The 17,063-nt window shown below is 40.1% G+C and overlaps 3 protein-coding genes across 5 annotated transcripts in view; 2 read left to right on the forward strand and 1 right to left on the reverse strand.

Annotated features, from left to right (window-relative positions):
- The window catches only part of RHPN2 (rhophilin Rho GTPase binding protein 2), a 28,787-nt gene extending 25,117 nt beyond the window's left edge, over positions 1-3,670 (forward strand). The window contains exons 14-15 of the mRNA XM_017826935.1: positions 808-963; positions 2,215-3,670. Of these exons, the coding sequence (XP_017682424.1) occupies positions 808-963; positions 2,215-2,466 (408 nt within the window). The 3' untranslated portion in view covers positions 2,467-3,670. The remainder of the gene's footprint in view (positions 1-807; positions 964-2,214) is intronic.
- Positions 3,671-4,385: 715 nt separating this feature from the next.
- Positions 4,386-8,063, reverse strand: FAAP24 (Fanconi anemia core complex associated protein 24). The gene is made up of 5 exons (XM_017826936.1): positions 7,954-8,063; positions 6,649-6,801; positions 5,725-5,864; positions 5,276-5,428; positions 4,386-4,702 (listed from the first exon to the last, which is right to left on the reverse strand). The coding sequence occupies exons 2-5, from the start codon at positions 6,758-6,760 to the stop codon at positions 4,460-4,462; spliced, it is 648 nt and encodes a 215-aa protein (XP_017682425.1). The 5' UTR covers positions 6,761-6,801; positions 7,954-8,063; the 3' UTR covers positions 4,386-4,459.
- A 9-nt stretch (positions 8,064-8,072) lies between these two features.
- The window catches only part of CEP89 (centrosomal protein 89), a 28,435-nt gene continuing 19,444 nt past the window's right edge, over positions 8,073-17,063 (forward strand). Inside the window, exons 1-7 of one of the 3 annotated variants that reach the window (XM_017826933.1) lie at positions 8,073-8,233; positions 10,230-10,336; positions 11,567-11,722; positions 12,260-12,461; positions 13,271-13,376; positions 14,979-15,007; positions 16,224-16,278. In XM_017826933.1, the coding sequence (XP_017682422.1) occupies positions 8,195-8,233; positions 10,230-10,336; positions 11,567-11,722; positions 12,260-12,461; positions 13,271-13,376; positions 14,979-15,007; positions 16,224-16,278 (694 nt within the window). In that variant the 5' untranslated portion in view covers positions 8,073-8,194. Of the gene's footprint in view, positions 8,234-10,229; positions 10,337-11,566; positions 11,723-12,259; positions 12,462-13,270; positions 13,377-14,975; positions 15,008-16,223; positions 16,279-17,063 lie in introns of all 3 variants that reach the window. The other 2 variants (XM_017826932.1, XM_017826934.1) reach the window with 2 other exon arrangements.

Genomic DNA, 17,063 nt, shown 5'->3' on the forward strand with positions numbered 1-17,063 from the left:
TTTCTGTGCAGACTCTGCCACAGCCATACACCTTAAATGTAACTTTAGCTTGTTCATACTGGTATGTGGAGTATTTATTGAGTTCTATACACTAGAATAGTCAGTTCATGTCATCTCAACACATTTTCAGTGCTATATACACTGTAGATTAAGTTTGGGTATCCCTGACATCACATGAAACTAGAGTTGATTTCTTCCTCTGTTCACTCTTAGTAGTTAAAAAGTCACAAATAATAAAAGCAAATGTTACTCCCTGTTTAATTCGGGAAGTTGAAGGGATAAATGCTTTAAAAAATAGCAACAAGAATAAGGATCAGGATCAGGAAGGGAAGGCAAGGTAGCACGTGCCCAAAGAAAGAGAGGTAAGAACATTTTATTGGCTTGTAACCTGTTGTTCTTTCAGGGGAAAATCCAAAGGGATAAAGCAGCATGCAGTGATGAGCACAGTTTAGCTCTAGAAAAGGCAGAGGCAACCACAGAAGGACAAATGAAAATAATGAAGAAGTAAACAGGGCAGAAAATATCTTATGGGCAGTGATAGGGTAGCAACAACCAGGGTTCATTTCCTTAAGGAGAAAAGCAAAAAGGACATAAAAAGAGCCAACATTTGAGTATACCAGAATCACATTTATTGATGCTAACTCAATAGGTAGTTTGTGTACTTGGAAAAGTTGCACATGTCTGGCTAGACAATGGGTTTGTAGCATCTGAGAGGGCAATGCCTTTAGGGCAGGTACTGTATGATGACAAAAATGTTTTATGCATCTCAAAATTCAAGACAATAACCTGTACACAATGTTTTGACAGTCGATGGGCCTGAAAGAAGGTGACTACATTGTTTCAGTCGGTGGCGTGGATTGCAAGTGGCTCGGAGTGAACGAGGTGCTGGAAAAACTGAGGAGTGTGGGAGAGCAGGCCCTGGAGATTAAGGTTATCAGTTGCCAGGATACAGCAGCATCTTTGGTATGTCATGAGGCAAATATGTTCTGCAGACTGGAGATGTGAGAGTTTTTTTTACTTGCCTGCCTTCAGTCCCTGATCAACGTTTATTTTCATGTAGTCAGATATCCCACTCTGCTAGGGAATATTTAAAGCCTTCAGGCAAGTGTTCAGTTTTAAACAATCTGTTTAAATCATTGTGCCTTGGCAAGGCAAAGTAGTCTGTGTGCATAAGAATGGTTGGGTGATGGGATTTTTTGTAGTGAAGCTACTCGAGATTAGTTGCATTACAAATTTCAAGGCATAGTTTAGTTCCTCCAACTTGTTCTGGAGGATGAAAGTATTACCTTGTTCAGTACTGGAAAAACCACAAGGAAACAATTATGGATGAAACAGAACATCCAAGACCACATGTTTATTTTCTATGCACTGTTAACATAAAGGATCTGTGAGTTGTGTATTAGATCATGGACTAATGTATATATTTTTTATTTTGGAGGACTTTAACTGTCCAGTCAGTTACTAAACTGCTGTAGAAGCTTTAGACTGAGGGAAGGTCATCACAAGATTTAAAAATGTTAAGCTCTAAATAACTTAGTTGATGTGTGAAAGAACCTGTAGTTCAGCTAAATCCACTACTTCATGCTCCTGACATTCCTTGGCAAACACAGGCATTGAAGTAGTGTTGCCTTAGAAGCCCTCAAGGTGCCCTTACTTTAAGAAGGTTTTCTTACTTTAAGAAGTTGATTTTCCTTATTGAAAATAAGGAGTTACACACCTGCCATTCCAAGCTGCAAACTGGAAACAAAAGGCTGGTATATAGTCAGATTGCTCCAGGGCACAGCTAAGATAAGACACAGAAGGCTGTGCCTTTCAGGTTTCCCAAAAGAATGTCCTACAGCAGCTCTTGTTGTCCTAGTTGGGATCACCATGGAACCTGTCCAGAGACAGCAAAATATTCCCCTTCAGATTTGTGCAAGAACTACATACTTCAGCTTGGTAGAGAGGCCAGGGTATATATTATAAAGTTACCTTAGAAGCAATAAATGCTTAACGACCCATGGAAAGATTCCCAAGTTCCTTTCTGCTGTGCAGAGGATCCCCTTGGGTGTCCGTGTGCCAAACCCCAGGAGCACAGCACTGCCAAGGGCTCAGTCATGTCATTAGCCCAGAAAGCTGCCCTGCAAAGCTGCCTGCACAGTAACCTTTTGTTACTGGCAAATTCTGACCCAGTTTGGGTGACCGGTTCTTACAATGCTTCTCTTTCTCCTACAGCATAGCAAGAGTGCAACTTACTCTGTGGGAATGCAGAAGACCTACTCTTTAATCTGCTTGGCCATGGACGAGGATAAAATCGATCAGACCAAGAAAGCCCCGCTGAAGCTCCCTTTTCTAAGCTGGGGAACTAAAAACAGACAGAAAGCTGCAAGCACCCTCTGCCTGCCTTCAGCTGTGGCTGGAAGTTCTCAGACTAAGAAGAAGCTTTTACCCTTCACACTTCTGAACACGGAAAGTTCACTGTACTGAATCTTCCAGAAGGATCTGTTAACGTGACGCTTCTGTTTAAAATGTATATAAAAATCAATTTTATCTTTATAAAAATCAATTTTATCTTCATATATGTGTGTATAAACCCAGACAAATACCGTTGGACTTCATTTGCCTGTGCATTGAGACACTGATGAAGGTCAGAGCCTGGCAAAGACTGTAAAATTGAAGTATTTGAAGGTCAGAATGAAGTGGTTTGGGAGGTATGCAATAACAAGATGTAGAGGATAAGTTGCTTACACAAGGACTGGATTCCTTTGGAATTTCAAAATACAGTTTATCATGACTAATTTTTTATGACTAGGCTAGATGGGAGTTATTTATTACAAACTTGATGCTGCATGCAAAACAATAGGGGACACTTTAAAGGATGATTTTGCTCTTAAAGTCTTAGAGTCAATAATAAGTCGCTTAACACTACTTTAATCTTAAAGCACAAATGAGAGAGAATAATGTTATTCAGAAAAACTAACCTTGTGCCAAGGGGTGGTGTCATAGCATTGTGGTTTTTATGCAGACACTTGATACTAGGTGTGTTCTGCTGAATAGGTAATTTAATTCTGGAAGAGAATTAGAAGGCTTAAAATTTAAAATATCTTCTGAACTCCAAAAGGCTTGTACTCCGCTCTTTTTCTAGGTTACATTTTAAATGCCTGCTGATGCAATTGTTAAGAACAGGCTTTATTCCAAATGACATTATTTAACCTACTTACCTTGAGACTTGTATCTTATTAGTCTTGATAAAATGAATTAGCTGTGAAACAAATCTCAAAATGGACATATTATAGTATATTAATCAAGAATATATAAATTGGGGTGATGAGGAAAAGAGTGCTTGTGCAAGTGGCAGAATAGTTATTTACTGTCATATCAAATCCTTCTGCCCTTGGAAAAATTCATGAGCAGCTATACATATATAGCAAGGAGGGAGACAAAAACAACTGGTGAGCATTTCTTTGAGATTCTTCTATTTTCTAAATTAACTGAAAATTGCTAACACTGTAGTGTTAGTTACCATTGCCATCTACAGAGTAGATATATGCTGTTTGATACTCAAAACTTAAATAAGGAGAGTTTGCATCTTGGTGTAAACTTGAAAGCTGTCATTTATTTTTAGTTTCTTATGTAGTAGGTGTAAATATCTTGATGACATTTATTTAAGAATAAAAATCAGATGCTGTCACTTAGTAGTAGCTTTTTGAATGATACAGCATAATTTACAGGTTTTTGCTATTTATTGTTGCTGTGCCTCGTGTGTTTCTGTGATGTTGCTTACAAATATCTAAAAAACTTTCTTAAAAGTTTATATTGGACAGTACAGGAACTTAAGAGTTTAAAAGTGGCTTCCTTATAAAGAGTATAAATATATTTCTAGAGTTTCCCTATAAAGGTTACATGAAAAACTTAATACTCTTTTTCCTATGTATTTGTAGTTGGGCTGCTTTTACACACCCAAGCACCAGTGGGCAGATACTGATATTCCATACACAAGAGATTCACTTTGCCTGTGGGGCTGAAATGGCTCTCCAAGTAACAAACTCTTTAGCAAAGTCACCTGAATGCCCCTTCTAGCTCTTCATTTCTCTCAACCCACTGTTCCAGTTCTCTTGCAGATATTTTCCCTCTTAGCTGCATCATTAACTGCCTTCCTCCTCCCATCATCACAGTCGTTGGGGCAAGGGTCTTTTTAAATTTAAAACACTCCTCAATTCAAGTCAAAACGTCTCTGTTTTCTGTCAGCTAACTAAAGACTCATTCTACACTGAGTGGTAGCCAACTTGCAGGGAAATTAGTGTGTGCCTTATGTTCTTGCTCAGAGCAGAGGAATATTTGTAACAATTAGTTAGCACCCTCCAGTAGTTGCCAGCCATGATTATAAAAACTACCATAATAAGTGATTATTAAAACCAAAATTTTATTATTCACAAGAAAAAAAACCCATACAAAAAGTCTGTCTTTGCAAAATAGCGTGTCAGGAACAGAGAAAGGTATGAATTTGTTGTGCTGCTGTTTGTCCAACTACTTGCTCCAGCTCGCTGATGGAGGCGTTACAAAGCCGGTGGATGCTCCCAAAGTGCTGCAGAAGAAGCAGAGCTTTTGTTTTCCCGACTCCCGGGATGTGCTGCGCTGTCTGGAACAGCGCTGGCTCTGCCAGCTGAGGTCGCTGCTTGCGCAGGAAGGGGTTGGTGCCCTGATCCCGGCTCTGCTCCCGCACCTGCAGCCAAACACAGCCGTGAGCCAACCGAGCAGGAGCTCTGCTCTCAACCTTTAAAGTTGGTTCTTTCATGGCAGAGCAGGTCAGGGCAATCACCGGGAAGTTTTAGAAACGAGCTCCCTGCTTCTGTGTGTGCCCTGATTTTGATGCAGTTCCACAGAGTCTCACTAGGGAACGGTTTCTTAGTGAAAACAATGATTTTTGTCATCTTTTTGATGCAGAGAAAGGCTAAACAATATAAGAACAATTTCCTTAGCCTTAGAGAAAGCAAAATCTCAAGTTGGTTTTGACAGAGAACTTAAGTGAGGTTGCCTAATGCTATCTAGTGGTACCTCGGTGCAAGATCACATGAAAAAATCCAGGATCATCTTGTTCAACCTTTTTTTCCTTGTTTCTTATTCCCAAAGGAGCCCTCTTCCCACTGAGCTATACCCCCATGTCACTGTTGCAGGAGATTTATTCCTTACATTCAAACAATGTTGTGCTCCTTTAAGATCCCAGCCATCCCAGGTCGAGAGCTTTCCCACATGTCCCACATTTTAAAAATATTTGCCCACTAACACAGACACTCACCAGCTGAACAATGAGCTGAGCAGCTTCTCCTTGATTTGCCACAGGAAGCAACACCATTCCAAGTTCGAGTACAACGAGTTTTTGTACTGCTGAGAAGTACTGATCACTTATTTGGGTTTTCTCTACAATTACAAGTCCCCTGAGATTGCTGGCCTGTATTGAAAGGGAAAAAAGAAGAAAAGACCTTGTTAATGACAAGCTGATGCAACCTAACAGAGTGAAATTCTTTCAAGTATGAGCTGCCTGATGGCAAATCAGAGGAAGAACAGAAGTTGCAGCAGCATTACTGAGGTTTAATGCAGCACCATCACACAGCTTCAGAATGATTCAGTTTTCCAGTGGAAACTATCTTAAAAGTTTAGCTAGAATGTAAAAATAACACAAGGAGAATGTTTTCAGAAGCACAGAATAAACGAATATCAATTGAAACCTTTTTATTTAGCACTTACATTTCTAAACCTCACCAATCTTCGTTTGAATTCATCCCCTGCAACCAAATCTGCTTCAGAAATATATAAAATGCAAGTTCTATTGGAAAGATGAAAGTCCACCAGTCCCAAGCCATCTTCAAAGATGAGTCTGACTTTCCCTTAAGGTGAGATTGTTGTAAGAAAAAATACAGTGGTTAAAAACAAACAATTACTGATATATAGATATATATATATATATAACAATAAGTAAAAAATTATATACTATAGTTATATATATACACTATAAATACAAATATATACTAATATATAACATATAAATATATATAAAGTATATATAATATGAAATATATACTATGTTTTTATATAGTATATTTATAGTATATATACTATACAACTACTATAACAATTACTGCACAGCACAACCTTCCTGATGTGTCAATAATCCTAGTGACCTCACAATGAACTTTATATTCTGTAAAGCCTTTCTTCTCCTTAAGTAAAACTGAGACAAACAGTCCAAAGCACTGTGTGATGTACTTTGGTAATGCCAATTAATAGCACTCCAGATCTGTAAGTGCTGTAGCTGCTCAGTAAACTCTGAGCTTTAACAAAAATATCACACACTTTTCTGGGAGGATTAGTTTGCTGTGCCAAGAGATGACAGCACAGGTTCAGTATCCATGTCTAGTGGAGATGCACAACCACAAAGCCCCACTACAGCAGATTCTGCTGCTTCTCTTCAGTGCTCTGCACCCATGAGCACATGACAGAGCTGATCACACAGATATATCACAGGATTCTTCAGTAAAAAAAAGTACCACAAATCTGGGACCACTCAGGCAGAGATTAATGCATATTCCAGCCATTCTTAACACTACTGGGTGATAGACGGGCAATGCTTTGCCAGAACTGTTTGTCCTCTTCCAATTTGTTTGCGCTTACCTTGTAGCCTTTGGGCTACCTCTGACCCTCTCCACTTCTCATTTCCAATTGCATGACCATAAGGGACAACTACAGATCCTGCTGTCACAGGGAAGTTTGCTTTTGTTGTCATAAGGCCTCCTTTCAAATCTTTACTTCAGTAGCAGTTACACCCTAGAAGGAAATGTGGAAGGGACAGTAACATATTTTACAAACCTGTTGCAAACTTATACATTTTAATCATAAACTTAAGATGCAATATTCTAGAAGAGAGACTTATCTCCTTCCCCAAGACTCCTTACAGTTATGGTTAGCATATCAAAACCAGTCAGCAGCTCTGTTCACCTGAACACAGGCTGCTGGCTTCAAATTCCACTTCCAGCTTTACCACTAAGTCTGAAAAACGTCTGAATTAAAACACAGGGACGGTGGAAAGCCCCACACTGCCTCTCCCACGCCTTCATCCACCCTCCTGGGAGAAAGTCTGCTGGAATTGCAAAGCTGACTCCAGAGGCACCTCCAGCCACAGCTGGTGGGAGTCTCCAGACACATTATTAGAAGGGAATTGCTGGAACAGATTATTGTCAGGTTTGCCAGCCTTATATGGTGTTCTGACTTCAGGGGCAACTGGGAGTCTGGGAGGCCAAGGCATGATTTGAGGAGACACCACAAACAAGACAGTACTGCTGCAAACACAGAATCACAGAACCAACCAGGCTGGAAAAGACCTCTGAGATCATCAAGCCCAACCTGTGACCCAACCCCACCTTGTCACCCAGCCCATGGCACTGATGCCACATCCAGTCTGTCCTTAAACACCTCCAGGGACGGGGACTCCACCCCCTCCCTGGGCAGCCCCTTCCAATGTCTCATCACTCTCTCTGTAAAGAACTTCTTCCTGATGGCCAACCTAAACCTCTCCTGGCACAGCTTAAGGCTGTGACCTCTTGTCCTACTGCCGGTTCCTGGGAGCAGACCCCGATTCCCCCCTGGCTCCCCCCTCCTGTCAGGAGTTGTAGAGAGTGATGAGGTCTCCCCTGAGCCTCCTCCTCTCCAGGCTGAGCCCCCCCAGCTCCCTCAGTTTCTCCTCACAGCACTTGTGCTCCAGACCCTTCACCAGCCTCGCTGCTCTTCTCTGGACCTGTTCCGGCCCCTCAGCATCCTTCCCAAACCTAGGGGACCAGAACTGGACACGGCACTCGAGGCGCGGCCTCCCCAGCGCCGAGCACGGGGCAGAATCACTTTCCCGGTCACAGATCCGCGCACAGACACCGAGGAAGAGTCAGACCCTCTCCCCGGCCCGGCGCTCACCTGTCCGGCGCTCACCTGTCCGGCCCGGCCTGGCCCTCAGGAGCCCGACCCGCTCCTGCCCCAACGCCCCGCGGCGGGGCCGCTCGCCCTTGGCAACCGGCTGAGTAAGGCGCGCTCCGATTGGAGGAGCGCGGGCCCGCAGCGAATCCGCCGCGCCGTTGTTGCCGGGCGGGTTGCGGGGGTGAAGCGTCTGGGGCGGTGCCCGGGAGGCAGCGGGGTCGGGTCGTTTTGTCCCATCCCGTCCTGTCCCATCCCGATGTCGTTCCTGTTCAGGAGAGGCCGCCCCGGCCCCTTCGTGAGTATCGCTCGGGGTATCCCCGTGAGCGGGGGCAGCAGCGCAGTGCTGGGCTGTGCGCGGGCGGGACGAGGGGAGGCCCCCCGGGGAAGGCGGCCGGTGCCGGGGATCGCTGAGCGGTTTGACCGAGGTGAAAATCGGGGGGAAATAAACCCCAGGCAAAGCCAGGAAGGTGTCCGGAGGCTAGTGTGCTCCTTTCCCTCAGTACCAGTCCTGCCTGGCTTCTCCAGAGGGCTGGATCCCGGGCTGGACCCCGGGCTGGACCCCAGGCTGGATCCCGGGCTGGCTCCGCACTGGCAGTGCCGCTCCCTCTCTTCCAAGGCGATCCTCGAAGCGCACATTCACTGCTCTAAAGTGAACTGATACAAGTTACTGTATTAATTTACTGTCAGAAGAACCCAGCAGACTTTCCTGTAGTTGGTGACGTTAACGCATAAGTGGTTCCAGTTAGAGTAGTGTTACAGTAGCTACTTATAGTTGGCAGACTGCACAGCTGTGTGAGTGTAGCAAACACCAGGATCTACCTTCTCTTAGAGGAAAACACTATTCTCATTGGAACCACTTATATGTTACCGTTACCAACTACAGGAAAGCACGTTGGCGTTTTCTTAACAGTGAATTAATGTAATGAAATTAACGTCGGGAGATTAACGTAATCAGAGCTCAGGGCAGCCGAAGGTTGCAGAGTTGCCAGCAATGTTATCTCCCAACGCACTTGAACTGATCGAACTCTTGTTACTAGAATTAAAGTATCGATCCTCTGTTGTTATCATGCTTTTTACTCTTAGTTCAGCTGTATTCCCTGATACCCTGATTCCCCGTATTCCCTGATCATAGCAAGATATCTCCAGTCACCAGCCTTTAGCAAACAAACCGGTGTGTCCCAGACAGACCTGCAGAGTTCAGGAGCAGTGCATTAAGATGCAGTAAGATAAGGCTGAGTAAAAATGCGGTCTTTGTAATGCACCCTTTAGTTATTTGATGTGCCTTCCTGTGAAGACAGAAGTATTTCCAATTTTGCCTCTTCATTCCCCTGTTGGAGTAGTAAATTAAAGAATAATTTGGGGGGGGGGGGGAATCTCTGTAGAAGAAATAGCAGGAACTTGGCCTGTTTTACTCCCTCCAAAGTTGATGGATTTTGTTATGGCCTCATTTATTCTGATGCCTAGAGACAGGACAAGAGGCAATGATCACCAATTCAAACACAGACAATTCAGCTTAAACATGATAATAAAATGCTGTGAGGTGGTTCAACACTGGACCAGGTTGGGGATACACAAGATGTGACTGGACAGGGTCCCCAGCAACTCCCTCTGGTTGACCCAGCTCTGAGCAGCAATTTGTACTAGATCAGAGCTCCCTTCCAACCTCAACTATTACATGATTCCATTCTTTGTAGGGAACTCTGGTCCCACTTCTGAGCTGGTGTTTAATATTATCCCTTTTAAAAAAATTACTGTGTTTGCTGCTAAAACATTAATTAGATTTTTTTTTAATTCAGGTTGAACCTTTGACTGCAAGACTTAATGACAGGGTTATTTGTCCATCTCATGCTGCTGTGACTGAGGGTTACTTCTGACTGACAGATTCTTAAAGAAAGGGACTAATATTGTCACTCTGAAGCAGCATTTGAATATTTTGAAAGAAGTTATTTTCTAGTCCTGTTTTTCTTGTATGTATATACAGGAAAAAATGATTACGTTAAAATTCTGGTTTTACAGATTGTGCCATACAGTGGGTAGAAAACCTCCATTCATGGTTCTCATGTAAATTACTTTTTAACCTCCATTAGCAGCTGTTCATACATGTAAAAAGTTAAACTGGGACCATTTCAAATCCTCAGTTTGCATCAATTGCATGTCATTGTTCTTCCTTTTTATATTATTTCACATTGTCAGTTTTTGTGCATGTTCAGTTCTGTGGTTTGTTGGTTTGTTTTTTTTTCATTGTAATCCTTAAAAGTCATTGTCAACTAATTTTATTTTAAATTGTTTAGAAACATATAGCTCATGGCCTGGTCCCTGCTGCCACCATAGCTCCTAAACCTGCAGTTCCCCGCACCCCTCCCCCTCGTAGTCCAAACCCTTCTCCAGAAAGGCCCAGGTATGTTCGGATTTTTTTTATTTTTTTCCCTTCCTCAAGTACTATAACTTACTAGAAATGCATGATTAAAAGAATCACATGTCCTTGCTGCAGTATTTGCATAAAGCTTTTCACAAAACCAGTATATTTTTAAGTGGGTCGCTTCCCCTCTTTTCAAATTTTTCTCCCACTCCTAAGAGTGCTACATATTTAGGGTAAGAACCATTAAGAATATGGAACTTGTCTGAGTCAGTGAAAGACAAATGGACTGTTTAAAGTTAGAGTAATTTTTAATTTGGCTGCCACAGTAGACTGTAGAGTTGCAGCAGCACTAGTGCTGTGAGTCAGGAAATTTTAGCACACTAGAAAACCGTAAATTAAATGTTATGGATTTTTTTTTTTAAGTCCCATGACAGGGACTTAAAAAACTGGCATAATCCATTGGATTGGATGTAGCAATATAGGTAAGTCACATAGAAAAAAACCACAAATCTGTTTTTCTTCTAAGTTGTAGTTTCTTACAGTTTTTAGTCTATATTTTCTCCATGTTTAGTTCAGTTCCAGTTGTTTTCCATGGCCTTTCTAATGTCTATAAGATTCCTACTTAATCCTAGTTCATTTCTTCTTCCTTTTTGACTTCCAGTTGTTTTCTTTCCTTTTAGAGTCCTTGCCATTTCTTTGCTTTAATCTTAGTTCCTACTAGTTTTTCCTCTTCATCATATCCTTTCCCATACTCCACAGTGTCCCACAAATAGGCACTTCTGTTTACTTGTCCTGGTTTGCAGTGTGCCAACATTTATTAACAACTTCAGAGTCATCAGTAAAAGGTTCAGAGTAGGGAATAATGGAAACTAGGAGGCAAAATAGCAGGACTTGGAGCAGTTTTTCTACACAATGCCAGGTGGTATTGTTATGACTAAAGTGAATGCTAAATGCTGTAAATGGTTGATGTGAATTTTAGGAAAGTAACTCAGAATATTTCATGATTTTCATGCACGTGATTTGGGAAGACCAGTAGGTATTGTACTGGAAAGCTGCATTACAACAGCTTGCCCCATTTTGTGCTTTCCTTTGGGAGTTAATAGTTTATAACCAGTCCTGTGGGCATTCAGTGGGATTTGTGCTTGTGAACTGTGAACGCTTTGCTTTGCTTAAATAGTGAAGACGTTTTGCAAAGGAAGATATAACAAATGTAGAGAGCACAAGAGGACACCAGCATTGCTTCCTTGGTTTTTCTCTGTTCTCTTGCAGGTCTGCTCTGGCAGCAGCAATCCTTGCCACAGCACTCACAGGGCGCACTGTTGCTATTCCTCAGCCTCGGCAGAGATCCCTTTCTGAGAGTGATTCCACCTCTTTGGAACAGGAAGGGTTTGAACCATATGCAACAGTGACCCAGCTCAGAATAGGGTACTGTACACTTCTGGTTTACTGTCTCAGGTTAGAAATAGAACCTGCCAGTGATACAATTTTACCAAAGAGTTACAGCAAACTCCTGCTTTTTTTCTCACCACATCATAAATTCAGTCTGAAGTGTCTACAATCCTTCTGCCATTTCTTGTGAAGTCTTCAGAGAGGCAGACTTGGATTGTACAGCAGTCAGAAGTAAAATCATATGTTATTTCTGCCAAGTGTGATTAACTGAGTTAAGTGACACATGGCAGATATTACAGTTACATGACAGATATTTCTTTAGGTAGAATTAGCAACCTTCTATCTCTATTGTGGAATTTTCTTTAAGATAGAGAGGACAAGGTAGTTCCAGTATTAATTGTCTGTTTTAGAGCACACACATAGGCTGGATTCCTAGTGCAGACATTCACCTGCGTCAGCTCTTTGGACTTGTGGTGTACATTGTAAGACTGATGGTTCTACTTTACTATGTTGGTTTTTTTGAAGAGTGAGCAGCAGAGTTGAAAGTGGCATTAAGTTGCTTTTTACCTGCAGGTCCACCTGGAAACTTGATGGTTGTGACAAATCTCCTGTGCAGTCCCTGGAAACATCAGGCCACTATGGTGAAGATGAGGACATGGATACCTATGTCTCAGATGCTGATAAAGAGGCAGAGTCCAGCTGTCAGAGTCATGAGAAGAGGGAAGAAAGCTGTAGCACAAATGCTGTTTATGCTGTTCCCTGCAAAAATAAAAAGGTAGGATTTTTAAGTGTGTTAATTACTTTACCATGTTTTAATATATTAATGCACATGTTAAATATTTCTGATGCTTAATGTTTTCTTCTTATTCTTCAGACATTTATTCAATGTTTATTTCACATGCTTATTTTTGTGATTCATTTACTCTTACATGAGTTAGGTTTGTTGGTTCTCACAGATTCCCTCTCTCTGATTATTGGGAGCCTTTTCTTACTGGGAAAACACTGGTATTTTATATAATTATAATGCATAATTTATTCTTGTAAAATGCCCAATAATTTATGTTGCCATGGTACTTACATAGTAGATGATTTGCTAAGAGCACTTTACTCTTAAGTGGTGAAAGCTTAGTTAATGTTTCAGTATTGTGCTAATGAGCACAGACCTTATAGAGACAGGGAGATTTGGAGTCAAATGAAATAAATTACCTTGAAGATCAGGAACTTCTTCTGTGTTATAATTTTGGATTGCCTTAAACAGCAATGCACAACTTAATACTCCTAAGGCATATTTAAAGTTCAGTCCAAAATGATACAAAAATTTAACAAATGGGAAGAGGTACCTGAGTAGGAGAGAGGCAATAAAATGCCTCTCAAAAAAATGCCTCTTCAAAAAAAACAACACTAGTGAAGTAGAACCATCAGTCTTTCACATTTTGGATTTGTGGTATGTATTGTAAGAAACCAAAAAACACCCCTAGGTGAAGAGACAGTAGTAGACTACAGATTTCAGAGAGATATCAAAGCACAAGGGCTGTTTTAACACTGATACCATGATTAAAATAGGCTTGTCTTGTTTTTTCATAGGAAGAGTTTCTACCATCTCCCACCTCTAACACTGACAAGAAAGAGGTTCCTTCCCATGAAGCTGAGTCTCAGGTGGTGGTGGATAAATCAACTTTGCAAATAGAAGGTAACCAAACTTACTGGTACTTCAAAATGCCATATACCATAGGGAAAGTAATTTTTGAATAAAATAAATGTAATACTATGTGATAATGGTATATCCCTTTTTTAAAAGAGCAATTAAAAATGCTACTATTTACTTAATTTTAAGTAATTATAGAACATTGAAAAGATGCATAAAGAGGGAAGATTGGTCTATATTCACTGTGGAATGACTTCCTAAATATCCACTATCAGCCAGTGTAAAAAGAGAGAGGGGGAAAAAAAGGTTTTGTGAACTCTGTCTTTTCCAGCACAGTCATTCTCTACTATAAATCCAGTGAATCAGTTCAATTTATGCTCTGGAAATCTGAAGTGTTACTGTGCTCAAAAACTGGAAAAAATTAGGAACTATAGAAACTACCAATGTTAAAAAAAAAAAAAAGCTGCAGATAGAGGAGAACATTTTTAATCAGTCATGTTCCTTGTATGAAAAAATGCCATGACAGAAAACCATCGGTAAGAACTTCTGGGTTTTTTAATAATCAAATGACATGATAGTAGTGTTGCTCGTCCTTTCTACAGAAGTTGAATCATTATTGCTGTCTTTTAAGGTCTAGGCCTTAAAACTGTACATCAGGTCACAGAGGATGTTTCTAGAGAATAGAGAAATCACCCTGATCCTCAGGCTCAGGTTATCACCCTAAGCTCTGAATTGTTAAGCTTCACAAATAACTTTTTTTCAATAAGTAATTTCATTAGATCAGAGACATTTGGTTTGTAACTGGACCTGTCGTTAAGCTGTTTTCTTGTAGCAATACAATGTTGTGGAGAAACAATTAAAACAATACAACAAGACCAATCTACTTGTGTCACAGTTTTATTGCATAATTGTCTCGTCTGTTCTTTTAAAATCAGGAGAATGGGAAATAATTAGTTTCAGAGCTGGAAAATGCAGTTTTTACAGTGGATGGCAGCACTCTGTAGCTATTGAACAGGAAAGAGAAAGCAGAACTGAGTCTGTTTTGAAAAAATATTGTCTTTATAAGTTTTATAATTTTAGATCCCAGTGTTTTTTCAGTATTATATCAGTGAGATATTTGAGAATTTTTATAGAGAATAATATCCAGAAAGAATGAGTTCCTTTCATAAAACCATTTGGAAAATGAAGGCATTGAACTGAAAAGAACAGGGTATATACAGCATTTCTAATCCCTCTTCTACACAGTACGTGCTGCAGGTCTTGGAAGCTGCCAGAACTGCACTTGCTTTGTTCAGAGATGCAATAGGATTCAAGCCCAGTGAAATCAATGAAAATACTTCTCTTGTCCTTTAGTCAAATTCTAAAATGATAATAGAAGCCAACAGTGCAGCATCATTTCTTCCCCACTTGCATCTATACAGTGTGAGGGAAAGGAAGGTCTCACATCAGTGTCCTAACACCCCATGAAAGGGGTAGTGGAAAATCAGTGAGCTAATTTGTGGGTTGGGGAGGACTTTCTTACATTTATTTGCAGTGTGCATATGTGTGCACACATATCCTTATGAACCCTTATAGTTTACAAATAATTTTTGTAGTTATAAACAGTTTTTATTTCAGTTGACTGAAAGATCTGTTTTTCTTTAGCAGAAGACCAACATCTTGGCTTGAACTTAAAGGTAAGACTTAGATAAAGGTTGATTTATGATGTATTTTGGAAAATAGGGTGTCATAAAGAGCTGTTAGTTTGCAGTCACTTAAAAGAAAATTAATTTATTGCCACTAGGGAATCTTTTTCTTTTAGAGTACAAGAATGGCTAACCATTCCTTTTGAAGGAATACAGCTATATAGGTAAATATACATACAAAAGTTGGATTGTTTTTTTCTTGTCTTCTGTTATTTCTCATGTGAAAGAAAGAAACTGAGAATGCGACACATCACACTACAGCAAGACATGGCTCTTACTGATAATTTTCAAATTCTGAGCCTGATTTCACCACATTTTTCTACAGTTTTCCAACTGGGCCCATCTGGCTGCTTTCATAAAAGAAAAAGAATACCCAAAAGTTTAGTTTCTCAGTTTCAACTTGCTGGAATATTATTTACAGAAATGATCAATTCTTCCATGGTTATCATAACTTTTTCCTTCAAGATCTTGAGCACATATACTTTCTTTTGAAATTGTTCATAAGTTTTGACTCACTTAGTCATCAGGGTCACTCAGTGTCATCACTGTGTTAAATTTCATGGCATCACATCCTTACAAAACCTCACTGCTGTTTTATAGGAACATGGAGAAAGTCTCTATATAATCATGTTCACCTCAAGTAAATATATTGGTTAAAGGAGCCTGGATTTCTTTCCTGGTGAAAGAACCTTCCAGAAATGTAAAAATAGGTACTTTTATTTTTTTTTACAGCAAAGCAAGAACAAAATTCTTCAACTTTAAAGAACATTTTCCATTTTGATTTATTTGCTGATACCCAGTTAGGGACTGGCAGTTCAAGTTCATATCATAATTGGTTAGTCTAAAGTCTTATTTTAGTGGGAACAATATCCATCCTGTTTGGTCAAGAAGCCTTATGTTTATGGGACTTTTATGTCAGCCATAAAAAAAAAATATTTTGAGAAGTGTACATTTCTTATAACTAAAAATAATAGTGACAGTTTCAAATGTCCACAAGTGACCGAAGGCAGTGATAAGTGACAAAATGATGCCAAGATGAGTGAGAAGTTTGTGTATTATCAGCAGTGAATCCAGCCTTAAATTTTGTTGATATAAGAGAAACTCCTTCTCAAGTTTTGTTTAAGTTCTCCAACAGTGATGCTGTTCAGAGAACTACAGGAAGGGTGACTGTTAAAGCAAATTATCTCATATTTTATTTCTGTACTAGGAGGAAAAACCATTAGCTGAAAATCTGATATGTGAAAAACCTCCACCATCCCCAGGTACTGTGGATTTTTCTATGCCTTTACTACACCTCTTCACTTAATAATAGGCATTTTTATATAAAAATACATTTTTCTGCTTGTATTTGTGTGTGTGTGAAAGTATTTTCCCTGTACAGGAGATGAGAAAGTGCTGAGTGCTCTGTGATATGTATCAAAACAACAGTCCCAGGCTTTTTGTGTTAGGTGGCTTAGACTTGGTTTTTTTATTTTCCAATCTGAGTGACTTTTGAAGTCTAAAGTAAATGATTGTGAAATGATGTAATAAAGTCATGCTGGACCTCTCCAATACCTTAAATTTAATCTACACTGGAGAGTGTCACCATTATTAAGTGTGTCATAGCAGCTGAACTGGTGAACACACACAAGATCCATGGGCTGCCTTCCTCAATAACAAGGGATAGCTCTTTATTTGGCTTCAGATAAATCTTATTCTAAGGAGCTGTCCTGTGCTGAGTTACACTGATGCCTGTGTGCTATTAGGTTATACTGGCAAGGCTAAAATTCATTTTAATAGGTCACCTGTTTATCCCATACAGATGGCAAGGAAAACTTGGAAGTGTGAGCCATTATTACTGATGCAACAGTATATCCACGGTTTTGCAGATATTCTAACATTTTACTTTTGTAAGGATTGTTAAGTAACTTCTTTTCAGTAACAGATCATTGAAACTGTGGGAAGGAAGGTAAAGCTTTCATTGTATAGGTGATGAAAATAAGAAGGGATCAAGAAGACTGACTAGTCCATGCAGTGAACATTTTTGTCTCATCTCTCTACTCACTGA

This window comes from Lepidothrix coronata, unplaced genomic scaffold (genome assembly GCF_001604755.1).
Source record: "Lepidothrix coronata isolate B3197 unplaced genomic scaffold, Lepidothrix_coronata-1.0 Scaffold132, whole genome shotgun sequence".
In the NCBI taxonomy this organism is placed as follows: domain Eukaryota; kingdom Metazoa; phylum Chordata; class Aves; order Passeriformes; family Pipridae; genus Lepidothrix; species Lepidothrix coronata.